The sequence below is a fragment of the Ochlerotatus camptorhynchus genome, unplaced genomic scaffold (genome assembly GCF_037179485.1).
Source record: "Ochlerotatus camptorhynchus isolate MF236.1 unplaced genomic scaffold, CSIRO-AGI_Acam_v1.1 ptg000309l, whole genome shotgun sequence".
NCBI lineage: Eukaryota > Metazoa > Arthropoda > Insecta > Diptera > Culicidae > Ochlerotatus > Ochlerotatus camptorhynchus.
Genome location: NW_027040797.1, coordinates 41,995 through 69,953, shown reverse-complemented (window position 1 = coordinate 69,953; position 27,959 = coordinate 41,995). Strand labels below are relative to the sequence as shown.

The 27,959-nt window shown below is 40.2% G+C and overlaps 2 protein-coding genes across 2 annotated transcripts; one reads left to right on the top strand and one right to left on the bottom strand.

Moving 5' to 3' along the window:
• Positions 1–340: 340 nt before the first annotated feature.
• Positions 341–1,745, top strand: LOC135707379 (uncharacterized protein K02A2.6-like). The gene is made up of 2 exons (XM_065229188.1): positions 341–867; positions 1,034–1,745. Exons 1-2 carry the CDS (start codon positions 341–343, stop codon positions 1,743–1,745), a joined length of 1,239 nt encoding a protein of 412 aa, XP_065085260.1.
• A 7,305-nt stretch (positions 1,746–9,050) lies between these two features.
• On the bottom strand, positions 9,051–11,396 carry Mic26-27 (MICOS subunit 26/27). Its single transcript, XM_065229212.1, has 3 exons — positions 11,338–11,396; positions 10,909–11,241; positions 9,051–9,487 (listed from the first exon to the last, which is right to left on the bottom strand). Exons 2-3 carry the CDS (start codon positions 11,237–11,239, stop codon positions 9,120–9,122), a joined length of 699 nt encoding a protein of 232 aa, XP_065085284.1. The 5' UTR covers positions 11,240–11,241; positions 11,338–11,396; the 3' UTR covers positions 9,051–9,119.
• Between the last annotated feature and the right edge of the window lie 16,563 nt (positions 11,397–27,959).

Below are 27,959 nucleotides of genomic sequence, written 5' to 3'. Positions count from 1 at the left end.
CTTGGGGGGTGTGTTATATTTGAATTGAAAAAAAAAGTGATAACCTAGCTAACTACGAGTATAACTTAGCCTAATGTGCTAGATCACGTATGATCTGATGAGTTAATCTCAGACAGGTGTCTATGAACCTTTCCAGGATAAAAACTCTCCATTCTTCTAATGTCTAAATTCCAGGCAGGAGGTGGATCTCAGAATTTCTAGTTCGCGGGGGACTGTTCAGGATCATCCTAAGGATCTTGTTCTGGATCCTTTGGAGTTTGAGGTGATAGCATTTGGCGCAACTCTCCCAGATTGGCATACCGTACTCTATTACGGGCATCGAAAGTTTATACCAGTTGAAATGAATGGAATTGTGGTACGAATGCAGCTGGACACCGGTTCTGACGTCACCATAATATCAACTGGAACGTGGCGGAAGATTGGAAGCCCTCAAATGAATCCGTCGTCTGTGACTGCGAAGACCGCTACTGGTAAGCCTCTGGAATTGGAAGGTGAGTTTTCATGCAATGTAGTTATTGGTGGAACGCAAATGCGTAGCCTAGTGCGAGTCACGAAGGAGCATCTTCACCTTCTGGGGTCCGACACGATCGAAACGTTTGGGCTGTGGTCGGTACCCTTCGACACGATCTGCAACAAGGTTGGCAGTGGTTCGGCGTGTGTGGAGGCGCTGAAAACGAAGTTCTTGGAAGAGTTTTCAGAGCAGTTGGGTCTCTGCACGAAGGCGAAAGTCAAATTGGAGCTGAAGGCTGGAGAGAGTCCTGTGTTTCGTCCGAAACGTCCAGTAGCATACGCTATGTACCGTGCTGTGGACGACGAACTGGATCGGCTGGAACAAGACCAAATCATCTTACCTGTGGACTACTCGGAGTGAGCGGCTCCGATCGTCGTGGTTCAGAAAGCGAGTGGATCGATACGTATCTGTGGTGTAAATAATAATTTTGACGGGTCTGAACGATGTGCTGCAACCCAATCAGTACCCGCTTCCCCTGCCACAAGACATTTTTACCAATTTGGCTAATTGCACTGTTTTTAGCCAGATCGATCTGACAGACGCTTTTCTGCAGGTGGAGATTGACGAACAGTCACGTCAACTACTAACCATCAACACGCATCGTGGCTTGTACCAATATAACCGTCTCTCACCGGGTGTGAAAGCAGCACCAGGAGCATTTCAACAGATCATCGACACGATGCTCGCTGGGCTACGAGGTGTTTGTGGGTACCTGGATGATGTAGTTGTCGGTGGAGTTGATGAGGCAGATCACAAGAAGAATTTGGATGCCGTGTTCCAGAGGATGAAGGAATTTGGATTCACTGTGCGTGTGGAGAAGTGTACGTTTGGGCAAGGGCAGATCCGGTATTTGGGACATCTACTGGACCGCCACGGGCTCAGACCGGATCCTGCGAAGATCGAAACCATTGTGAAGCTTCCAGTGCCTACGGATGTCAGTGGTGTTCGGTCGTATTTGGGAACCATCAACTATTACGGCAAGTTCGTCCCAAACATGCGATCGCTGAGGTTCCCGCTCGACGAGTTGCTAAAAGTAGGTGCACAATTTCGTTGGACACCAGAGTGCCAGCAATCGTTCGACCGCTTTAAGCCGATTTTGAGCTCGGATCTACTGTTGACCCATTACGATCCGAATCGTGAGATCATCGTATCTGCGGATGCATCGTCGGTTGGAGTAGGCGCCACGATAAGCCATAAACAGGCTTGCAATTGCTCATTACAGCTAAAATGTTAGTTTTTGTAATTATGAAACTATGGGATACTATAATGATAATTTTATTTGTAAGATGCAATAAGAGGTGGTAAAGTTTGTGTTTGACAAATAAAATTTGTCAATTTTCCTTTCAGAAGGTCACAACTAGCGATTTTATGATCGCTGATTGCTCGCTCATCGCGTTGCTCATCGTTACAGCTAATCGCTATTGTGACCCTCTGAAAGCTTAATTGACAGGTTTTATGTGTCATACACACTAACGGCGCCGGTGGTGTAGTGGTAAGCGTGATTGCCTCTCACCCCAGTAGGCCTGGGTTCAATCCCAGTCGGCGCCGCCGGGATGTTCTGAGGCATAACATCTCTGATCACGCCTTCCTTCGGATGGGAAGTAAAGCCGTTATTCCCCGGTTCATGAGTTGATGGGTCGATAGGTAGGGTCCAGGTGTGGGAGCTGCCTTCCTGGCACGTCGGTAGCATTGGTGCTCAGCACGGAAAACAAGATCGACGGAAAAAACAAACCAAAGGAAAAAAAAAATGTGTCATACACACACTTTACCTTCTTCTCTTGCATCTTGTAAATAAGAATTATCATTGATATATCTCATAGCTTCATAAATCCGAAAAATAGCATTTTAGCTGTAATGAGCATTTGCAAGCTTGGCCATACATTTCCTGATGGTTCAATAAAAGTTGTGCAGCATGCGGCCAGTGCTCTAACGAAAGTGGAACAGGGTTGTAGCCAACCGGATCGTGAAGGGTTGGCAATCATTTTTGCTGTGACTAAATTTCATGAAATGATCTTCGGTCGGAAGTTCCGCCTACAGACGGATCACGCGCCCCTTCTAAGAATTTTTGGATCAAGGAAAGGAATCCCGGTATACACAGCGAACCGGCTGCAATGGTGGGCGCTAACGATACTGCTATGCGACTTCGTCATCGAGCATGTTCCCACACACAAATTCGGTCATGCTGATGTGCTTTCAAGGTTGATAGACAATCACGCTAAGCCCGAGGAAGATTATGTCCTCACCTGCGTAATCCTAGAAGAGGATATAAGGTCAGTAGCGAATGAAGTTATTAACATTCTCCCGCTCAGTTTCAGGGTCGTTGAAAGAGACTCGCAATCCGACAAAAGCTTCGAAAGGTTTACCGTTACCTCCAAGATGGTTGGCCGCAAAAATCTACCATTGCGGATGCAGAGCTTTTGCGGTACCATGGTTGTCAGGAGTCACTAAGTACGGTAGACGGGTGCATCTTGTTCGTCTCTTGAACGTCTTGTGATCCCTGAGAAACATCGAGGTCGATGCCTGCGATAGCTTCACCAGGGACATCTGGGCATTCAGCGAATGAAGGCCATCGCTAGGAGTTTTGTGTACTGGCCTTCCCTAGACGATGAAATCGTTGATACTTTCAAGAGAACGGTGAAGAAAATTCAAGACGGGAAGAATACGCTACAAGAAGCATTGGACGTGTTCCTGTTGGTATACCGCACAACGCCAAACCGACAAGTCGGCGATGGAAAGTCTCCATCAGAAGCAATGTTTGGGCGCCGTATCCGAACAAATTTGGATCTGCTTCATCCACCGCCTGTTTCATCAACCGTTCAAACCAAGCAAGAAGAAGAATAAGAAGACCACAATAAGCGATGCTTTGCTGCACACGATCTTGTGTATGCGAAGATCTACAACAACAACAAGTGGCGCTGGGCCCCGGGCGTGGTATGCGATCGAATCGGCCATGTCATGTACACGGTGTGGGTTGAGGATCGTCGGTTGATACGAGCACACGTGAATCAACTACGCAGACGCTCCGGCGTTACTGAAACGAAACCTGCAAATAATCAAGGACCTGACAAACAAAGCTACCACTTGAGATTCTGCTGGGCTCCTGGGATCTACCGAAGTACTCGTTGGCTCCGGAAACTTCAACACCGAGGCACCCGCCAACGCCAGTTCCGGATCCATGTGTGTCTCCCGAAGAATCTTCACCTCTAGAACCTTCTGGAGAACAGTCGGTTCCTGCTCAGTCAACTCGTAGCCCAAGATTATCTACGCCAGTGTTGTCTTCGTCCACATCAACGTCCACAGCATCTCTAGAGTTTGCATCAGACCGCAGTGGACCTGCTACGCCGATACAGGTACTGCCACGCCGCTCTTTAAGACTTCGAAGGCCGCCACGTTGGTTCGACCCGTACTGTCTGTATTAAAAGTGGGGGATGTTGGAGTGCGAAATGGAATAAGCGGAGTGCCCCTACAAAATCCGCACGCCACTGGGCCACCGAGTTGACAGCGAGAGCTATCACACTATGATGCTACCGTTCCTGTGCATACCTGCAACCAAATGTCGATTCAACTTGTTTTATGTTTGTTATTGTTGAAAAGGTAGTAATAAACCATGTCGTTTTATCGTTAAGACGCGCGTTTTAATTCGTTTAATTCCGAGTGATTTGTGGTTTCACGCCCAGTATTCACGTCCACGGGTTTGGCCACCACACGGGGCCTGAAATCATAAAAAGTGGATACAGGGATCCCAAGTAACCAAAAGTTCCGCATTCAACGATTAAAATCACTTCCAAATCCATAAAGTTCAAATATAGTTTCGACCGAACCTTCAAGTTCCATAAAGTTCGAATAAAGTCCTGACAGAACTTTCAAGTTCCATAAAGGTCAAATAAAGTTCCGACAGAACTTTCAAGTTCAATAAAGTTCTGACCGAATTTTGAGATTCCATAAAGTTCAAATAAAGTTCCATCAGAACTTTCAAGCCACATGAAGCAATCCACACAAGTCTTTATTAGTAACAAAATTTAATGTATGTAAATATGAAATGATCAGTTCACCGAATAAATCATAATTCTTATATTTATGCAGTGCATCAACATTCTATCCAAACATGTTGGTGTTGTGTGTTGTGGTTTCGGTGTTGTGTTTCGTATTCAAGTCAGTCAGCGGGCACACCAACAGTAGGCAGGACAACAGATCACTTTGATATATCTCAGATGACGTAGCGGTTCGTGCTGGGGCTCTCAAGCAGAAGGACTGTGTTCAATTCTTCAAACAGCTCTAATTCTAGTACTAATAATACTACTACTGCTAATAAAGCGGCAAGCATCTTCTCGCATCCCATGCAACGTTACCTTCAATGATGCCCAGGCTAATACAAATGTGGATGCCGGAAACCTTTTCGCCATGTTCTTCGGGAGCGTTTTTAGTAAAGTGTCACCTGTACCAAGGCGCGATTGTTTTGCTCACGTTCCTTCGCACAACATCAACCTACCCGTCATTCAGTTTTCCGCAAATGAAGTAGTAGAAGTCATCGATGAGCTTGACATCAAAAAAGGACCTGGGACGGACGGAATACCACCCCTGTTGCTGAAAAACTGTTCAAGAGAACTAGCGAACCCAATTGCTCGCTTATTCAACCGATCACTTCACGAAAGAAGCTTTCCGACAGCTTGGAAAGCTGCTTGCATCGTTCCTATTCACAAATCTGGCAACTGTAATCAGGTGACAAATTATCGCGGCGTATCTATACTTTGCTGTCTCAGCAAAGTGTTTGAAAGACTGGTGCACAACGTTCTATACAACGTAGCGTCTCCCATCATCTTTGATGGTCAGCATAGCTTTATGAAGCATCGTTCTACAACAACGAACCTCATGTGTTACGTCACAGCACTGTCTCGCGAAGTAGAAGAGAGGCGGCAAGTTGACGCGGTGTATGTTGACTTTGCGAAAGCCTTCGACACTGTACCGCACATTCTAGCCGTGGAAAAACTGAAGCACATAGGTTTTCCAGATTGGATTACAGAGTGTATACATTCGTACTTGTGCGATCGTACTGCATATGTTGCGGTCAACTCGACTCGATCCCGCACTTTCAAAATCACGTCTGGTGTACCCCAAGGAAGCGTTCTGGGACCATTAATATTCAACATTTTTATAAATGACCTGTGTCTGCTGCTTTCCTCGTTTAAGCTTTCATTCGCTGATGACCTAAAAATGTATCGTGTCATAGCTTCTCTTCCGGATTGTATTGCCCTACAAGAAGATATTGATACTATACTGGTATGGTGTGGTGATAACGGCATGCGGGTCAATAACATGAAGTGCAAAGTTGTTACCTTCGGTCGCTGCAACAACCCCATTCTCCATCAATACAGAATGGAAACTGCATCATTGGAACGTGTGTTGTCCATATGTGACCTTGGCGTTACCATCGATTCGAGGCTCAGATTCAATGAACACGTGAGCATTACCACTGCCAAAGCTTTTTCTGTGCTGGGATTCATCCGTCGCCACGCTTCCGAGTTCACCGACATCCACGCTTTAAAAATTCTCTATTGCTCGTTGGTTCGTAGCATTCTGGAGTACGGTGCTCCAATTTGGTCCCCTCATTATGTAGCTCATGTTCTCACGATTGAACGGGTGCAGAAAAGGTTCTTACGGTTTGCACTGAGACAAATTCCTTGGAACGATCCGACCAATCTTCCTCCTTATTCTGACCGATGCAAGCTCATAGGATTATTGGAGCCACTATCTGTCAAACGAGTAACGATGCAGCGACTATTTATGTTCGATGTCATTGGAGGATCTATAGATTGCCCTGAACTTCTCGCACAGATCCCGCTCAACATTCCTCCTCGATGGTTTCGGAGCTCAACTTTAATAGCAGTCCCATACCACAGAACAAACTATGGCTACAACAACCCTTTCGATTCGTGTCTTCGCTTGTTCAATGTTTTCTGTGACGAATTCGATTTTAACTTGACTAAAAACGTTTTTAGAAATAGGATTAGTAGTAATTTCTAGTTTATAAGTAAAATAGTTCAGTCTGTACGACTAGTCGAAGACGATGATAAATAAATAAAATCAAATAAATCAATACACATTAATACTTGCCTTTTGAAATAACTTCCATAAAAGTGCGAACTAAATATATATAATTGCTGTAGGACAAAAACTTTTTTTTATTTATTTTCTAAAAGTTCCCTTCAAGTTCCGCCAGAAGTTGCTTAAAATGCTCTTCAATTATGGTACCGGAACTTTCAAGTTCTTATAACGACTTAAAAATGAGGCTGCTTAGAATTCTATAGACCACCTTCAACCAAGCTGCTTAAGCCACAAATAGCATTTTAACAGAACTTTTAATTACTTGGGATCTTATCAGGATGTTACACTAGGTTTTCGTTTTATCAACGTGCTCACTGAAAATCAGCTTGCTGTCTTTTGTTAAGCCAAGGTAGACTACCTCCTTCGACCATTCCACCACTGTGCCGTTTAGGCAGATCTTATTATTCTCCGACGGAACAAGTCTGGGAGATATAGAGTGTGGAAAGATGATGACCTGGGTCTTTGCCGCGTTGATACGGATCTTCCAGCTGTTGACATATTCAGATAGGATGTCCAGACCTCTCTGAAGTTTGGCAGTCAGAGCTCCGATGACCGTACCCTTATAGACGATAGATGTGTCATCTGCAAACAGAGACAAAGATCCACCATCAGGGAGAGCCGGCATATCGGAGGTGAACAGGTTGAATAGAATGGGGCCAAGGATGCTTCCTTGTGGAACCCCGGCACCGATGTTGAAAGCATCCTATGTGATGCCATTCAGAGAGACTCGGAACGTCCGGTCTGATGGATAGTTATTTATTATCTTCACTAGGAAGATTGGAAGACCATACTGCTGCAATTTGAACACCAGGCAATCATGCCAGACATTATCGAACGCTTTTTTCAACGTCCAACAACGCCAATGTTTTCGACACAGACTTGTTCCGTCTGAGAATGTTTGTTACTCGAGTCAGCTGGAGGACGGTCGAACGACCTTTCCGAAAACCAAACTGCTCCTCGAGTAACAAGTTGTTTTCTTCGGCAGATATTAGGAGCCGATGGTAGACTGCTCTTTCGAACAGTTTTGGTAACCCTGAGAGAAGGCTGATTTGTCGATAACTTGAAAGAGAGGACGGATCCTTCTCAGTTTTCCCGATGGGTATGACTTTAGCAGACTGCCAACACGAGGGGAAGTAGCCAAGTCAGAGGCACAGATTAAAAATAAATGCCAGATGGTTGTAGAATCTGGAACTCAAGTGTTTGAGTTCCAGATTCAGGATGCTATCGAAACATGGGGCCTTCATGTTTTTGGATGATTTGATTTAGGCCAACAGTTCGTCAGCCGTAATCTCGGATTCCTCGGGAAAAATATTAGGAAACTGATGGAGGTTGGTTGCATTTTCAGCAACCTCAGCTTCGTGAGGGCTGACGATGTTTTGTCCGAGATTATGGGAGCTGACGAAGTGTTGACCCATCGCGGCAGCCTTCTCTTAGGAGTTAACAGATAAACCACTGGGTCGCCGGGACTATCCATTGGGGACAGTGGTGGAATGGGTCTTGGCTTATTATTGGTTTTGCACAATCTGGGAGAGAGCGGATCCTGTTAGCAAAGTTCTGATTTCTGAGGTCCACCATCCTGGCTTGGATGGTTTTTGTTAGGCGATTACAGTGGGTTTTTAAGACAGGCAAGCCAGAACGCTGGTATTGCATTCGAATGGAGTTACGGAGTCTAATGAGATTTTTGGTAATTCTATCAAGGTTCAGAGTATTGCTCACCTGTCTGGATACTGGCACGTGTGGTTCGCTGGCCCGGGATATCGCCTCCTCGATGGGGCGCAGACACCGTAGGCCAATAAAATTATTTTCTCAAAGGTGACCTTCAGAAACTTACCGGTCATAGGTCTAACTTCTTTATTATTGGTGATTGTAATGCAAAACACCGCTCATGAATAATGGAAAATTCCAATGATAATAGTATAGTCTGTTTGATGATTGTTCTACAAGCTGTTACACTATTCAATATCCAAACAGCCCAACATGCTTTTTTTCAGCAAGAAATCCCTCAACTATTGATTTGGTCTTAGCTGATTAATGTCAACTTTGTGGCCAACTGGATGTCCATGCTGACTTCGTTTCTGATCACCTTGCAGTAACTATAAAATAAATCTACTCTCTTATAAACAGGAAATCCAAACTTTGCCTGAAGAATAAACTTTTAATATTTAAACAAGTTTTTAGACCGCCCATGCTTTACGCTGTGCCAATATGGTCTAGTTGTTGCACTATCAGCTAAACAAAAGCAGCGATTTATGTCTACGGTCCAAATTTCCAAAAAATGTATGGAAATGTTGTATACGCGGGGGGAGGTGGGTGTCTAAAACCTCTAAAAATCGGTCTCCGTAGTTTATGAACAGCCCCTTAGGGTTAGTAAAGTTTATCTTCCAGTAGAAGTGTTATAAAAGGATTTTCGGTATGACAAATAAATCATGTTTAGCCAATTACTACATTGCCATTTATTTTCTCAAAGTAGTCAACATTTCCAAATCAACCTATCACCGCACAAGTTTTACTTTTTATCAGGAAATACTGCATTGTAGGCTGATTTGGCAAAACCTGAAACGCTATCTTTCAATTCACCCATGCTGGTTGGAATCGTTGGCAGCTCGAGTTGTTTGTCTCCTGGCTTAACACCGTACACGAAGTTATATCCGATGGTGGCAAATTTTTTTGCTTCCACCAGACCATGCTGAGCGTACATTTCCGCTTCCTGTGGATAGCAAACGGACGCGACGCCACCGGCGCCGACCGATGTGTACAGTAAACGACGGATGAATCCACCCCGGAGACCAAAAATCAAACCGGCGAAACCACCGATGGCGATCGCACCCACACGGGGCATCGTGTTGTCTTCCTCGTTTAGGTAATCACGAATGACTTAAATAGACAAGCGAAATGGTTCATGGTACAATTATTTATCAAGAAACAAAATGCATCTATAGATAAACAGAATACAACGAAAAATGTATAACTAGCATACTGCCAATAAAAGCATAACAGCCACATATTTGCTTGATTTCCTATTCAAATGGGACTGTTACACGTTTATGGGTAGCATAAGCCTTGCCATTCAGTTGACATAATTTACTTTTAACTACTTTCCACCGTTATGTACTTGAACTTTTTAGATAATTCATGATAAATTACCAGCCATATATGATCCACAGTTTTTTAAAGAGCCCCTTAGGCTGAATTTTCACTTAAATTTTAAAGATGGAAAATGTTCAAATAAATCTGCTATTGTAACAGACTTTTTCTGACAGACTAGGAATCAATTTTGAGAAACACCTGAGAAAATCCCTCTGTTGTTGATCTTCCGATATTCGAGAAGGTGTTTGTCAAAATTAATACCTGGTAAGTCTGATACAATAGCAGATTTATTTGAAAATTTTCCATCTGTCGCGTCCAAAAATCAATGTCTAAGCCCATAAGTACAACATTTTGAAACTAGCCTCAAATGAAAGAGAAGCACCTAAGATTTCTTTTGATGGGTGTTTCAGTGATTCTGATATTTTAATTAACTGTCCTGCCAGAGACACCGTGATGATGTTCTAGTAAATTAACAACTTAACTGTCACTGGGTGACAGCCTAAGGCCACGGAAGGCCCATCTCGCCGCATTCGATACATTATCAAGAAAAATCACGCGTGGCCAAAAACAGGAAATCATTGTTACCTAACTAACATACATTTTAGAGATTTGATAGAAAACAGCCCTAGTCTTTAAAAAATTCTAATCGTGATAAGTTTATTATAATTGAACAAATCTCTACTTTCTTTCATTAGGACCAATGTTGCAAACGTAAACAATGGCTATTTTCGCGAATTTCTAGAGAATGAACACTCGCTCAAGTAAATGATTGGTGTAGAGGGAGAGTTTCCCTATCCGATTGAATTTGTGGCTTACATATAGCGAATTCGTTTATTATCGGAGTTGAAACCAGTTCCAACCCAGTGCCAAACCGAACTTTTTGTCAGTGCGAACCTCAACCTGAGCTAGGTTTTAAAAAAAAACTAGCAAACTGATATTTGTCAGAAAACAAGCAGACCCAATCTTGATACCCGATCCAGCGATAAACGAATTCGCTAATTGATAGACTTTGAATTACGAGAAATTTACGGAAGAAGCCATTGTTTACGTTTGTGAAATTGTCCCTTATGAACGCTTATTGTCGAATGATTTCGTATAGTTGAACGGATGCTACTTTTAGCAATGAACATTTTGCATCAAGGCAATCAAAATGCCAGTAAATCACAAAAGAACTACCAACTGGTACAAGAATTAAAATAAGTACTTACACTTGGTTTGCTTCTTTCCGTCCTCATACCACTGAACAACTTGTTTCCTTTGAGTCGACACTAGATTGGATGCTTCGGTGACCTGCACACGCACCACCCGGATTCCTTCCTCGATGGCCTGGACCGGCTTGGAGGGAACGCTCTGCTTGTGCCCTTCACATTCACAGGAAATTTTCTGATTGATTGGCCGATAGAGGGGCAGCTCCGATGGCTTGCAGATGATCGGTTTCTTTTCGGTGTTTTTCGACTTAGCGCCGGTGTCCCCCGAAGCTTGCACGACGGCGGCAGCACCCAAAACAAACGGGGCTCGACTGCAGACACCACGAATCATCGCTGAAATTTGGAAATATTAGTTGTTGGTCACTTGATGAACATCACGGAAAACTAGTTGCAAGAGTAAACAACCAAGGAAAGTGAGAAAATACTAACTTTTTCTTAAAATTATGTAATTTTGAACGACTACGCGACGTGAAATTTTGCGAAGTGATAGAATTAATTGTTTCGACAGACACAGCCATATGATTTTGACATGATGACGTAACACTAGTGCCAACTGTTGGTGCTTCCAAGAACTACCTCCCAACACTGAACGAAAACATATCACTTCTTACTAACGAACTCGCATTCGACTTCTTACCGAATCTATGCTTGTTGAGACAGGAACCATCTTAACCCAGCATTAGAGAGGGTCTAGGATAAGAGATGAGCGGACGCGGACTGGCTGGTTTTGAGCCAAACGAACTGTCAGAGCCATAGCCATACGAGCAGCGCCTATCTTGATTTCATTGGCAGTGTTGCTGACCCTCTCATAGTCTGCATGCTTCAATCCACAAACGAAGTGACTCGAAGTGGCTCGAAAACTTTGGTGACTAACCTGCTATTTCAATTTTCCAGTGTACCACATGGCAACACCACTACTACTGGATTGTACCACATGGCAACACTTCTACTGGATTGTACTAGCATTTTCACCAAATGTATTAGAATGTTTTGGTTCTATCTCTTTCACTCTACTCAAAACTGAAATGCATAAAAAATGACAAAATGATACACTCTTTGCACTCTGTCAAAGTATCATTGTACACAAAATCAACTATGTTCAAATCAAAACAATAAAACTAACCCATCTGGTGGATGATGGCACAAGCTTCCAAGAAAATTCTATTACAGTGAACCACATTATTTTAATGGATTTCTTCGCCAGTAATGATCAGTAATGAGAATTTCTACTAATTTTTGTTAAGATAATTTGACAAAATCACTGATATAATGATTTACTACAGCCGCATTTTTTTCTCTCGCTAGAAGTCATTTGAAGTTGTTGTAGAAGTCCTCTGTTGCCAAGTGAAAAGAATGGGAATCTTTCGAAAACCGTGATGCGAGTTCAACTGTTTTTCTCTTGGCGTGACTCATTATACACCGACTCTAGGAAAAGTTATTCCAATCCAGCAAAAGACCTGTCAAATGGATAAGATGTCGCCTCTTTAAACAATTCCGTCTCTTTAGCTAGAACCAAATCGACGTCAGCTAGGCAATTTGATGTCATTTGTGACAGCTGTCAAACTTCCATTCTGCTTGCACCCACATTGCGTTTGGGCCTTAATTGTAGATCAAAACGCTACGATGTTTTAAGTTCAAGGTTCAGTCTTTGAACTTACCTTCTTCAGGGGATATAAAGTTGTTTCACCTTTCATTCAGCACAAAAAGCTTTACGATCGAAAATTTAAACCAGCCTTGACGAAGATCACTTCGCCTGGATTGGAACGATGCCCTAATCAGATGTGTTTGATTATTTTGCTTAACGACGTGTTTGGGGTATCATCCAAAACATTTGTGGAATAGTTCTATAATTTATGTTAACGTTCGGACATCGTATATTTTTATTAGGGTGGCGATGATAAAACTGTAGTCTTGAGTCCTTTTTGATTAGGTCGTATGTCACATTTTTGTCAATAAGAGAAGCGAGGTGTTTTGTTTTAATGGACAACATTTTTTTTCTATTTTCAATGATATAGATAATTCCTTCACAATTCCCATTTACTAACATCTAACACCGGCTGAGTAAGAAGTTGATAGCGTTTCTGTTAAAAAATAAACGATTTTTAACCAATCAATGTTATACGAACTTTTGCATGCCGTGGTGCTACATTCGACCGATCACGCTTTAGCGGTTTAAAAAAGTATTACAATTAGTAATATTTCACGGAAAGCGTAGTTATCATTTTTGAACCAAACGTTTTACATTGAATATTTGCAAAATTTGCTCTTTTATTAGGAAAAACAACATGTGGAATGTCGAGGGGAATGTACAGTTTTTACGTTTCTGTTAAATTTGTTACATACGTTGATTGATACCTCCATAGAAGATAGGTGTCGTGTGTAACTGAGAACTTATCTTGAAATCTCTAAACTTTCCTGAACTTTTCTGGACTTGCCTATAATTTCCGTTCCTTTATTATGATTATTTTTGTATTTTCAAAAAAAAAATCTTGGAATTTCTTAAACGTTCCAAAAAATTTCCAGATATTATTGTAGGTCCTATTTATTCCTTTATTTAACGTCGGTCTCTGTTCCGCAATCTAGTGCCAATCACCGACGGACATCGATTGCCTTCCATTGACGGCAATAGAATGTGCAGGAAGCCAGCTTCCACACCTGCGTAGGATATCGCTCCCATTCAAACACACATGGCCGGGACCAAAGGCTTTACTTTCTTTCCGAAGGAAGACGTGACCAGAGATTTGTATGCCTCAAAAAAATCCCACCGACCTCAGCTGGGATTGAACCCAGACTCATTGGGATGAAAAAGCAGTCACGCTTACCACTACACCACCTGCGCCGGATAATGTAGGTTTATCGGTAAAAAGTGATCAACTCAGGGCGATAGTGCCATCCTTAAAACTTCCAGATGATCCCAGAGAAGTGATCGAAAACTGACACGAAACTATTTGAGGGGTTGATCAATCTCACTCCATATCAATATTTTAAAGCAACCTTTGACTGAACCGAGATAATTGATTGAACTTAATATACATTTATCTGTTAACTGTTCGTTTGAATGTACACGTAGGGATTTGTTTCCTCCGTTTTGAAAAAAAGCCCACCTTTTGTTTTCGCTCTACGTATTCAAATTGCGCATGCCTCAAATTTGAAACCGCCGAATCAATAAAATTCGAAGAGCCTTCCCAGCGATTTCACTTCATCGGGATAAGCTCTCGTGATAGCACGTATTTCATCAATCGTTCTCATTTAATTATGTGTGACTAAAAAAGTGATAAAAAGTGATTTCAAAACGTTAGGAAAGTTATTCTACGGCTAGTTTTATTTACTGCTATTTACTAACCATAATCAAAACATTTTTTGCAGCAGCTAAAATTATCTAACCTTTTGAACATTATAATGAATGGTATTCTTCCATGACGAGCGTGTGCGAGAGATTGCGTGTGTCCGATTACAATATCGATTTTTCGTAGCCTGACCTTGCTCTGTGTATTCAACGTTTTAATCGTATTTTTCCTTTCCAATTTTCCTCAAACTTTATTCCGTCGAACAGCAAAGTTCCTTTGCCTGTTGGTTACCGCTACAGAAACGCATCCATATGGATGAGACTGGCTGGACAATCCTGCGCATTCTTTCGCAGCGAAACAACGACGAAATTGCGAAGGAATTCATGAAACTCAAGTCAGAAGCACGGCAGGAGATTGCGGCTCAGGGCTAAGAAAAGTTAAACACATGTGTTGCGTGGACCGAATCGTTGAAAATGAATTGTATTATTAATAAATAATTATTATATTGCTATTATTACCAATATTGTCATTATTAAAGTTTATTGTTTTTTCTTAATGTAATTCTTTTTTGTAAATAATCATCGATATCTATGAAACTTTGTTAAAAATGTAGTTTTATTTCATAAAGATAAGCTTGGGTCACTATAGTTAAGCAGAAGTGCAGCCTTCAATTAGCACTGAGGAGGGTGGGTTTCAATTGATTTTATCATGGAGTTGCGAATTTTATTTCTTTGAAATATTTCGGCTGAGATATAATGCGTTATATAATATGGCTTGTAGGATTTAATTGAGCAAAAGCTATTAACAAGCATTATTTATTAGCATTTTGCTGAGGCTTTTAAAAACACCAATTAGCCATTTGCCCACATTTCAGGGAATTGATTTTTGTCTAATGACTTTTGAGTCGTACATCATTCGTAGTTTTGAGCTAAAGCATGAGCATGATTGACCGCCCATGGTTGCTACTCAATTACCAGTAATTACACAGTGAATCACCAGACATCCTTTGGTTTGTTTTTTCCGTCGATCTTGTTTTCCGTGCTGAGCACCAATGCTACCGACGTGCCAGGACGGCAGCTCTCCCACACCTGGACCCTACCTATCGACCCATCACCATCAGCTCATGAACCGGGGACCAACGGCTTTACTTCCCTTCCGAAGGAAGGCGTGATTAGAGATGTTATGCCTCAGAACATCCCGGCGGCGCCGCCTGGGATTGAACCCAGGCCTGCTGGGGTGAGAGGTAATCACGCTTACCACTACACCACCGGTGCCGTTATGAACCAACAGATGATGCTTGGGACTAACTATAATCCTCAATGTGTTCAAACTGTGCAATAGGCAATAACAACACCGATTGCGTCCGAATGTGTTGACGTGATACGGTGATACTCGTTTTGATGGAAACCGAAAACTCCTCTGCACTTCGTCTACAAATCTTCTTATTCTTCTTCTTCTTCTTCTTCTTCTTCTTCATTACTTTATTTAACGTCGGTCTCTGATCCGCAATCTAGTACCAACAGACTTGATGGAGTCTCGCTCTTAGCATTTTTCTGAGGAGTAGAATGCCTACTGCCAAATCATTCCACCGAGCTTCAGAGCTTGTGAGTGAAGGGTGATAAAATGAGAGTGAGGTTCACACGCTCTTAATATTACTCTCACTCTGAGCTTCTTGCGTCGAATAAAAAAGTCATCCGGAGTCTCGAAAAGCGCACCTCATGTCAAATCATCCTCTCGCGGAAGTTCACCCAAGTAACCAAAAGTTCTGATAAAAGGCTATTTATGGTTTAAGCAGCTTGGTTGGTGGCGGTCTATAGAATTCTTAGCAGCCTCATTTTTAAGTCGTTATAAGAACTTGAAAGTTCCGGTATCAAAATTGAAGAGCGTTCTAAGCAGCTTCTGGCGGAACTTGAACGGAACTTTTAGAAAATAAATTAAAAAAGGTTTTTGTCCTCTACACCATATTCTATGTTTAAGTTCGCACTTTTATGAAAGTTTTTTTTTCTAAAGGCAGGTATTAATGTGTATTGATTTTATCAGCATTAGTAGTAGAAATTGGAGCTGTGTGAAGTTTAAAACCCAGTCCTTCTGCGTGAGAGCCCCAGCACGAACCGCTGCGTCATCTGAGATATAATAAAATGAGCTGTTGTCCCGCCTACTGTTGGAGTTTTCAGTGCCAGCTGACTGACTTGAATACGAAACACAACACCTTGATGAATTTTAAAATGGTGTTTCCCCGCATGGAATTTCAACACATTTGTGGCGCAGTGGTTAGCATTCGTAGATCGCATGCCGAAAAAATGGGTTCGAATCCAGGAAATTACTTTTTAATTATTTTTTTATGTTTGGATAGAATGCTGATGCACTCTCCCTCTCTCTCGAGGAGTTTTTGTTTACTTCTTTCATATTCCTGTCGCCACTTACTCGAAATGAGGGCTGGCTAAACTCGCAGGACAAAAGTGTTTTAAAACCTCCAGTGAGTTTGAGGAGTTTCAGCAAGCCTGACTACCAATCACCGGTGGACGTCGATTGCCATCCATTGACAGCAATCGAATGTGCAGTAAGGCAGCTCCCAAACCTGCGTAATATATCGCTCTCATTCAAACAGACATGGGCCGGGACCAACGGCTTTACTTCGCTTCCGAAGGAAGACGTGACCAGAGATTTTTACGCCTCAGAAAAATCCCACCGACCTCGGCTGGGATTGAACCCAAACCCATTGGGGTAAGAAAGCAGTCACGCTTACTAATACACCACCGGCGCCGGCCCTTGAGAAATCACTGGGATGGTGAAGAAAAGAGTTAGGTTTGCAGCAGGGCTCGTTTTGGTAAACGGTCCGTAACCGGGGTGATAGTTTTTTGAAGCATATTCTAAATATTTTTTTCAACAATTGATGTTTTTCAAATATTAAAAAAAAGTACTGAGGATCTTAGAGTCAATTTGTTAGTAATATGTTTAACGTTAATTATTGTATTTTTACTTTTTTTTCTGTCGTGTTATGGGACATTTTTTTTGGGTTACTCATTGAATGTAGAAAAACATGCTTGAATCTCAAACAATTTAGTTCAAGAAATATTAAACTTTGAATGAGTGTATAATCAGAATCATCATATGCAGCATTGAATTTGTGATGGCTATATTGGAAATACATTTAATAAGTAATTGTTTGAGGTGAAAGGCAAGATTTTTTTTTCATATGCCGTGGACCCCCAGTAATCTGACCGGTCTTAATCTACACACGTTTAAGTATGAACCTCACTCATCTGCACGCCGTGCAAACTAAAAATTACTCAAACGTCATATATGGATCATTCCGAAACGGAACGCAGAATAAAAACAAAAGGTCTTATAAGGTCGTTCAGATTAACGGGGGTCCACGGTATATGGAAAATATATTATTATTATTATTATTTAACTTTATTAAGGAGGCTTTCAGCCTTGGGCTGGTTCGCCTCCAATGGAAAATATATGAAACATACTACTCAAAAACTCTATACAATATCAAAGGTAATTCCTTAAGCTTCATAATGGAACAAACACTTCAAATTTGGAAATAGGGTAGAGAGTAAATTTAATCATTATATTCTACTGTCACAATTTTTCGCAATATCAAAGATACCCCGTTTTACGGTACGCTGGATTGAAAAGCTTATTGTGAAAAAATAAAAGACTCGCAATATTAAGAGATTAAACCTAAGATCACACACAAACAGACAGAACTCTCGAAAGTTGTTCATCGAACAAGCATTTAACGGTCAATTTAAAAGAATCGTAGTTGGTAGTACCGCCACCTGTGGCGCACATAGTCAATTCCCTTGCGTTTGACGTTTACACACTACCGCCATCTGTTCAGCGTACTACCCACAGTGTATTCAACAGATGGCGGTAATGTTTTAACGAATATGTTTTACAGTGAAAAATATTCAATGTGTTATGTTTGTTTGTCTGTGCTAAGATGTTCTGCTCAGTAAGCAAAAACGGCCTCATGTCACAACGCACCACTTAGGATCGATTAGCTGCTGTAAGCATTCAAACCCGACGACTACGATGACGCAACTGTGACATAAAACCAAGGAAGTGTCAATTTTAGCGGCGCCGGTGGTGTAGTGGTAAGCATGATTACCTCTCACCCCAGCAGGCCTGGGTTCAATCCCAGACAGCGCCGCCGGGATGTTGTGAGGCATAACATCTCTGATCACGCCTACACACTTAATCTAGCTCGGTAAAATCTCCACAAGCCGATTACCTCGGCATTTACTTTTGCTGATATATCTGCAAAATATCTGTTTGTTAGCTGATATCTCAGCAAAATGATATTTGTTAGCTGAGTCTCGGCAATTGTTTTACTGAACCTCAGCCAAATAAATTGCAGAACTACTCGGCTGTTGGAATCTCGGCGAAAAAATTTAAGTGTGTAAGGGAAGTAAAGCCGTTGGTCCCCGGTTCATGAGTTGATGGGTCGATAGGTAGGGTCCAGGTGTGGGAGCTGCCATACACACTTAGTTTTTTTTTCTACCGAGCTCGGCTGTGCAAATTCGGCAAAAAAAGTTTTACTGAACTCTCAGCAAACATTTCATTTGTTTGCTGAGATTCAGCTAAGTATTATCCAAGACTCAGCAATGAAATGTCACTTTTGCTGAGATCTCAGTGAAACTTTTTTTGCCGAGATTTAAAGCTCGGTAAAAAAAACTTATAGCAAATTTATTTATTATAGGGGTTGGAACCAGTGCTTGTGTTTGACATTGAATGTTTTTGTTTTGGTTGTAAATTTTCAGGACTTTCTTGATACTGATTTTTTTGTAATGAAGGTTAAAGTAAAGCTTATCAGGAAGTACCGAGATTTCTGCGTTTGGAAGGATGGACTAGTAAATGGTAGAAGAGAGCAGCGAAGAGCTTACCAGGGTGTCTTGGTCCATAGATGTGCACCGTTGCTTGTGTTTGTTGTTTCTGAATGTTTGGCTCCCTAAGTAGATGAGAATATCAAACCAATAGTAAGTTTTAATACTAAAATTGGTGAACAGAACATCAAAAATTACTATAAGTTTGATGGATATAAGGGGCTGTTCATAAACTACGTAGACAGATTAGGGGGGTTGGCAAACATCCACGGCCCATACAAGTTTAATTTTTTTTGTATTGTCAATTGTCTACGCAGGGGGAGGGGGGGGGTCAAGAATCCCAAATAAATGTCTACGTAGTTAATTAACAGCCCCTAATGGTAAAATATCAAAAGTTCTAAAAGTGTTTAGAACAAATTTTGCACATTTTTGCCGAAGCAGTTGAGATACTATCTCCTTCAGTTGAAGAGTTATGGCAGTTTTTTTGCATAAAAATATGAATTTAAAAAAAATAAATTAAATGCTTTAAACAAAAATCGCTCTTGCAGTTTTCCCACCACACATGAACAAAACAACGATCATTCGAATGGAATTAAAAGTTTGAAAATCGGATTGCTCCTTTTAGAGATATTGACATTTGAAAAGTGCCAGTTTTTCAATAAAAAAAAAAAATAGTCGCTTGAACAAAAATATTTTTCATTGAAAGCTCTAAAAGTGCCTACTACATTGTTTTTACGAGAAATGAACGTATGAAAAGATATTCATATAAAACCAATTTTTCAGAGTCCACCCTAACGGCTTGTTTAAAAAAAAATCATAACTCATGAACCATAAGAGATGGAAATTTGGTGTCTTGAGCAAAGTTACCGCAAATTGATTGTTCTGCAATTTTTTACAGCATTGCATTGGTCTGTCTCAAACAATAACAAAGTTCACATTTTCAATCCATCACCATTCTAATTTCACTAACATGAAAAAATTGGACAACACATATGAAGAAACTTTCCGGAAGACACCATATGCCTAAAACCAATGGTTTAGCGCAAACATTTTTGTCTTCCTAAATACGACTTTGGGACCATTGTGCAATCTATGGGACCATAACTGAGTAATAGCAAGGTCAGTTGTTGTCATATCTAATGCCGTTTTAGTTTAAAGCGAACCATCACCCGGATTGCAACCTAAGAGCTGTCAAACTGATAGTTTGAACGTCAGTTACCAACCTAGGTTCACCACCAAGCAACCTGAAAAACGACTAGGTTCACACAAAAAATATTGAAATTTAAATAGTATAAAAATTACGCTAAATCGCAACTCTCCGTACCGACGCAAAGGTCGGTATAAAGGGAGAGAATGCAAACTTAGTATAAAAATGGTTTATGCGTGCCATAGTATAAAATCGAAATATACTTACAATGCATAGGTACGGTTTATTCGAGAGAATGTATTTTTCGCTTCTTTATTTTATTTTTGGTAAATATTATTGTTTTCAAATAAAAATAAAAATTGTCTCAGGAAGCTTTTGTAATTAGTTTATTTTTTATGAATACTATTTAAAAAATACTTACAATTTCGATGCTATCCAGCAGATCACAGGCGCAGTAGAAATCCGCCGGGACAAAGCTCTTCACCAGCACGAAGCTCCGAAAGGAATCCAGATGTTCTTTTTCCTGTCATTTTAGTAAACACTGATCGAATTCCACTCCGTTATTCGGACTTAGTATAATTTTGACAAAAATTTTAATCGAACCAATGTATAAATTTTGAAAAAGCTTAAAATGTATAAAATTTAATCTATATTCGTTTTCTAATATTTTTGAGTGTTCGAACACGAGTTTTTTTCGAGGATCGTCAGTTCCACGCTGGGGGCAAAAAGTCAAAAAGGTAAACAATCCTCAAACTGGCTGAAAACGGTTTTATGAATATCCCGAATCACCGCAAGTAATGTCAATTTTTAATTATCGTACGAGACATATGCAGTTTTGTTGAACTGCGTACAATTTTGAGCAAAGACGAAATATGCGATTTCAATACCGATTCTGCTGCTTACTGTCCTTATTCTTCAAGCATATGTAATCATCCTGTTGGATTATGTCTCTTTCATGGTCGTAAATTAGCTTGTAATTGATGGTATCCATTTGCGTGCGTTCAAATAAATTTTGGAAAATAAAGAATTGTAGAGGGTTCAATCAGCAGCGAACAAGGGAATGCCCAGTGCATATTTAAACTGAAAACTGATGTTGAAGAATCCCTAGCTGTCATTGAAAGATTGCCGTAAAAGCTCGACGCAGATGTCGCCACTGCATGATGATGATAATGTTGACAGACTGCATATAAAATTCGTGAAAATTAGCATTAAATCATAATTTTCATCAAGCCTGCGAAAAATCCTTGCAATACAAAATTCGAATTGAAAAAGAAAATGTTTTCACGATCAGACTGATGTGCATCTTTGACTTTTCCAGATGAACTTTCATAAGATATATTCATTTCATTTCACAGCTCCATCAATGCTGCATCGTACATATAATGTAAACAGAAGTAAATTGCTCAATTACTCAAAATAAAGATGATTTGTCATCTTGTTATCACTTTATAAACCATCGAGCACCATTTTATAGTATGGTGCTTGTTGAGTAAATCAAGTTCCGTTGCGTAAAATCGTCTGTTTTACTTGGAGAATTTGGAAACTATCCTCCTTCTAGTAGTTCTCACTTCGGAATGTAGGTGGCGAAAGCTTGGAAAAGTTTCACTGAAAGACGCCAATTGCCTTTTTGTCTTTTCTATTTCAAGTCACACATACACATGTACGCAACGCCGGCTCCGGTGGTGTAGTGGTAAGTGTGACTGCTTTCTAACACCCCGATGGGTCTGGGTTCAATCCCAGCCGAGGTCGGTGGGATTTTTCTGAGGCATAAAAATATCTGGTCACATCTTCCTTCGGAAGGGAAGTAAAGCCGTTGGTCCCGGTCCATGTGTGTTGTGAATGGGTGCGATATCCTACGCAGGTGTGGAAGCTGCCTTCCTGCACATTCGATTGTCGTCAATGGATGGCAATCGATATCCGTCGGTGATTGGCACTAGATTGCCGAACAGAGACCGACGTTAAATAAAGGAAAGAAGAAGACATGTACGCAACATTTCAGTTCACTTCGAGAGTGATAGTTTGAAGAAACTAACCCAGTTTCGAACCTGGTTCACCAAACTAAAACGGCATAAGAAATAGCAAATATCATAGAAAATTAATATCACATTTTGCTACTATACTTTATCAAGCTATTGATATGTTGTTTGAATTAATCAATTTAATGACATATTAATTGCTTATTCTGCTATCAGGTTAAAATTAGCACTTGAATTCATGATTTCAAAATACCATAACATTTTGCTTTGATAGCAGAATAAGCTACTGACTTGTTATAGTACATAACTTACCAATATCATAATCATATATTAATAGTAAAATTTGATATTTTTGCTCTGGTTTTGCTATTCCCCTCTACCCGGTACCCACTTGACAGTTCACACTGGCTCCCAAGTGACAATTACATTGAGTGGGTCCGCAGTACCCAGTCCACAACAAAACAAAGTATCAAATGTTCTTTGTCAAATATTTGGTGTTATTTTAAGTTTTGCTTTATTTGAGGATGTTGCTAGCGGACATTGCAGAAGTGTGGTTTACATCTCACTGCAGTCTGAAAAATTATCGGGAAAATCTCCCAAGAAAAAATCGACTAAGTCGACGTAAACAGTACCACTGAACTGTCATCCAATTGAGGTCAACCTTGGCGGTGCAAAACCTTATAGAGTTCTCTACCACCGTTAGTATTAGTGAGCAGTTTCACTAATCCAAGCGTTTTACTGGTTGAAAATAAAAAACAAACCGCTGTCAAGTCGTACATTTTGACAGCTGATTTCGTGGTGGAAAATAATAAACAAATCGATTTTACACGGCTACACTAGCAACGTTGTATTAGTGAAATCTTGCGGCAAGAAGTCAATTGCAGACGTTAATCCTGACGTTATCGACGGTTATCGATTAACAACCCTGGTTACGACACACTACCATCACAATCTTTCATTTATTCTTTGGAATGGCTTTCTAAGCCATTGCTGAGTCATATTGCGTGACATTCTTACCCCATGAAGCCAGCACAAAGATCCAGCCAGCCACGCCAACTGTCTGTCGGTGGAAACAATCATAATTCATTGCACAGGCTGGAGGCCGATTGGAACTAGGCCAGAAAAAAAGCAATTTTCTCACTACAGGCTAAAAACGATGTGATTACTGCTGCGGGAAGAATTAACAGTACACGAAAAATTCTGAACCAGTACACAACTGCATAAGGTATTTAAAATCTTTTTTAATGGGAGTTTGCAGGTGGTAAAAGCAAGTGTGTGCATATCTAAATGCTTGACTTTTATTGTTTTAAAAAAATATCCCATGCTAAACGGTCATATCTTTCGTATCCACCCAGTGAGACATCCCAGAAAGATGGAACAATATGGGTGCATTCCAGAGGAGACATCGTTCGGCTCTGCCTGTCATCGTTCCTTATAACCCTTCTTCAGTGCCCCGGTGTCGGTAAGGCTATTTGGCAAAATAAATTAAAAAATGGATCTGACGCCACCTATCCTGAATGCACTTGGAGGCGCATCACCACACTACAATATGTGTGACAGGAGACACTTAAAAAGCTTCTTTCGATTTATTCTGGTAGTCTGCATACACTCTACCTAGCGATGTATGAGAAAGCTTACCATAAAAGAAAGAAATCACTAGACTGCAAAGAAGCAAGACAGTGCCTCATTTAAAAGCTAAATAATTTATTATCCTTGTCCCTGTTTTTTCCCTCACTCGGTAAAACAGACTCTCTTTCCTGTCTTTATCTCGCAGTGCTCGAAAACTTTTTCTCAAGTAGATTCCTCAGTACCTGACACAATGTCTATTTTGAATTCCTTGACGACCTTTCCTTTAGGTTGTGCAGTATGCATATTCTTCAGTGCATAAGTGAGTTTTTGTCAAACAAAGTTTACACTTGCCTTTTACTCGGTGTGCTACGAAGCTAATGAAAACATAGAAAAATCACTTTGAAGAGTCAAGTCGTTGACCCCGTTTCAGAGATCAACAACTCAACGCTAGGACGAGCAATTTACACAAGGGAAGCATTGACTAATTTAGCGTTTTGATGATCCTTCATTTGAAGGCTTTACGAGCGAATAAGAGTTGACACTTAGTTTTGTTTGAAGTTGTGCGTCCATTCATCGACACTTCGGAGGCATATTTAACCTTCTATTATGGTGGGTTAAGTTTGTATGGCGGATCATCATCCCCTGTTCCTACTGTTTTTACGATCTGTAGTGAGGTCCACATCAGCTGTGTCATATTTGAACGAATATGGCAACGGTCTGGCTTTGCGGGGGAACTTTATAGTTTGTATGGGAAAATTAATCGGAAACAGAACGAAGCTATTCTGTTACTTGTCAAAAATAATGAAACTATGTACAGGGTGCGTGACGATTTTTTGCAGTAAATTTCAAATAGTAATTTCTCATGCTTGTGCATCATGATTTAGATATATTTGGCAGCACTGGATAGCTTATACTGTTAGGTGTAAGATTTAAACAAACAATGTTGAGTAAACGTAAAGATGTCGAAACAAGAGAGTAATCTGTCAGCCGTTGTCGCTTTGTTGCGCGCCGGAGTATGCATGAAAGAAATAATTCGGTCGGTAAATGTGTCTGAAAGAACAGTCGGAGCACCTGCTCATACTGCTAATAAAGCACAGAAATGGCTTACGGAAAATATTTCGTAAATTTGGGAGGAAGAAATTTGGCCCCCAAGTAGTCCCGATATCAATCCGTTGGATTATTTTGTATAGGGCGTCGTCCAACGGGATATCAATAGAACCCCTCACACCACACTTAAGTCGCTAAAAGCTAAAATCAAGGCAGTGATGACATCTATGGATCGAAACATTTTAAAACGTGCATACTGCAGTTTCCGGAAGCGTCTAACTACAGTCGTCGAAAGGGAAGGCAATTTTTTTGAATAAATTTACTTACAACTTCCATATGTTGCGAAAGAAAATAAATCGCACAAAATTCATTGCTAGACGGTTTTTTCTCAAATATACCATTTACTGCAAAAATTCGTCACGCACCCTGTACTCTAATTCAACCACGCCTGAAATGGGTCTGAGTTCAATCCTAGCCGAGGTCGGTGGTATCTTTCTGAGACATAAAAATCTCTAGTCACGTCTTCTTACGTATTTTTCAGTGAAAATCGTTTATAACTGTTCAAAAAACAAAAAACAATGACAGCAACTGAATTGTTTCGGTAGAAATGCGCATCATTAAAAAAATTTAAAAAGTGTCTAGAACGTATATTTTACGAGAAATCAAAGTTTAAAAATTACTGTTAAAACACCGGTTGCTTAACCCAAGTAACAATTCAGTAACCATTTAGCATCCACTCTGATTTATGATGGTTTTATAACGGCAATGAACAATCCATTTAGTTTAAATATAGCATTTTAAAGTGTAAAACATTCCTGCTTAGAAATTCAGCTTTTTGTTGTTTTAAAAACCTTTCATAGTCTGGCAAGCAAGTCAAAAACTGCCTTCTTTTAAAAATAAATTTAAAACAGTTATCAATCCCTCCTTAAAGCTGTTCTGTAATTCAAGCATAAACGTCATTAGCAATTGTTTATTGTTTATTAGGTTTTGCATTAGAGAAAAAAGCATTTATTGTTGCTTTTTAGCCTTTTTAAAGTGCATCATTAACTCCCCAATTACTTTGTTTACAAATTGAGCTTAAAAGATAATTCCTCATAGTTATTAAATGCTAAATTAATGACAAGGAAATCTCGAAGGATAGACGAAGAAGGATGAAAAAATCAAGTCAATTTCAGATAAATTTACTTCTTTAGAAGAACCAGCACACCACCAACGACTGACCATCTGTCGGACAAGAGTAAAGTGAGTGGGGCCCTCGAACTCATAAAACATTGTCTAAAGTTGAAAAATATACCAGCCTTCTCCAGATCTTGCGATGACAATCGAAATAACAACCGACAGCAAACCACTGAATCTGTTCGTTAGCGTAGATCAGCTGGTTTCCGATCCAACGCAGCGATTTTATTCGGCGAAAGACTCTTCGAAAATTTTATTCAACCGTACATCTCTGCATCATTGGATGGTGCACTTCTGTAACCATCCGGAAGAAGGGGATCTTTTTCGGGAACGATTGCGCTTCCTGCTGTTCGAAAAGCTAGTAACTGCTCCCAATCCATCGGGAGAAAACCGTCTGGAAGAATCCTGGATCTCACAGCGCAACTATCGAAAGATAAACAAACTTTGACGTTTAACTTTTTGCAGGCAACTTTGCCTCCATAAATGCTGCAATAAATCTGAACGGGTTAGGATCAAGCAAAATGGCTTTAGATAAATACAATTCAGCCTACAAGTTTTCTTCATAAAAGTCATTTTAAAACCTTATTAATTTGTTAAGGAATTCTTGAAAGCAAAACAACTTTTTCACAAATGACCCATGAAAATCAACTTTTATGCCACCGCCATGTTACAATTATTTTTTACAATCTTCGATTTTCAATCAACATTTCCTAAGATTTTTTTACAGGAGTCAGTATTTTTTTACTGGGTTTTTGAATTGCTGAAAAAGTCGGTAAAAATTCAAATGACCGTTATCCGTAAGGAATCAATGAAATCGATCAATTTTATTTTCTATCATTAAATGGGGTTAACAGAACTAAGTGTGTACAAGTTCAGAACAAATTTTCTCATTAATAAATTTTCCACAGATTTTTAAACTTTTACCGAACAGTTCCGCAATTCAAAAACTCGGTAAAACCGTACTGACTCGATTAGTGTGTAACTATATTTTGGTAAATTTAGCAATGAGCAAACATTTAAATGCGAAAATAATAAAAAAAAAATCTCGACCAAGCTCGATCTGAAGAATATATTTTTTTTACAATTTTAAATAATTGGTCAAATCGCCGTTTTACGAGGGTGGACTTAATTTTTTCGATGTTTTCACGTACATTTCACAAAAAATTTGATATGGCACTTAAACCTAGGCCACTTAATGAGAACTATTGTAATACATTTGGATATTCAACAAGATTTTTGTATCATCAGTTTCTATTTTAATTATTTTGAAAAGATCGGATTCATAAATCCTTTTCTATCTTGATTAATGCTTTCCTAGCATGCGGCTAGGGGAAACGGCTCGGAAAGGGTTTTTATTGTTGCTAAATAGCTTTTATTGTAGCTTTCAAATGGTTCTCAACGCGTTCGTCATACAACCTTTTGCAGAAAATCAATCTTGAAGAGCTTCGAGAATACACCCTTCAGAACCTTCTCCAGGGTGGGCCAACTAGACATATTCTAGTCTTAATGAGGTTATGGTGGATGCATTAATGACAAAATAGCCTTGACCAGGGTTTTATGAATGTTGTTTTATAGTTGCTTTGTAGTATTTCATAAAACTTAAAATGTTACTTGGGAAGGCCACCCTAATTGACTTATTAAAAATCAGTATTTCTCGATTACTTTTTCAAAGGGACGTATCAGCTTTTGTAAACAATGCATTTGATCGTCGATTTGGCGTAACTGGTAGCTCGCACACGTTTACTAACACCACTAGCAGGTTGGGGAAAATTTCCCCTATCTGATGGTAGTGTTAGCATGCGTGGGCGAGCTACCAGTTTCGCCAAATCGACGATCAAATGCATTGTTTACAAAAGCTGATACGTCCCTTTGAAAAAAGATCAAGATTTTTTTATTTATTTGTTATGTTTGCATCAACAGACTAGAAATAGTCCCAATGATGTGCTGTAAAAAATACAGATTATACAGACTACATATACTACAGTTACAAACGAAAATAACTAGCAAAGCA

Excerpts from the sequence above, each read along its gene's own strand:
- LOC135707379 (XM_065229188.1), top strand. The coding sequence starts at position 341 with ATGAATGGAATTGTGGTACGAATGCAGCTGGACACCGGTTCTGACGTC. Across the intron at positions 868-1,033 it reads TTACCTGTGGACTACTCGGA|CCAGATCGATCTGACAGACG; the intron begins GTGAGCGGCTCC and ends CACTGTTTTTAG.
- Mic26-27 (XM_065229212.1), bottom strand. The coding sequence starts at position 11,239 with ATGATTCGTGGTGTCTGCAGTCGAGCCCCGTTTGTTTTGGGTGCTGCC. Across the intron at positions 9,488-10,908 it reads CGGAAAGAAGCAAACCAAGT|TCATTCGTGATTACCTAAAC; the intron begins GTAAGTACTTAT and ends TGTCTATTTAAG.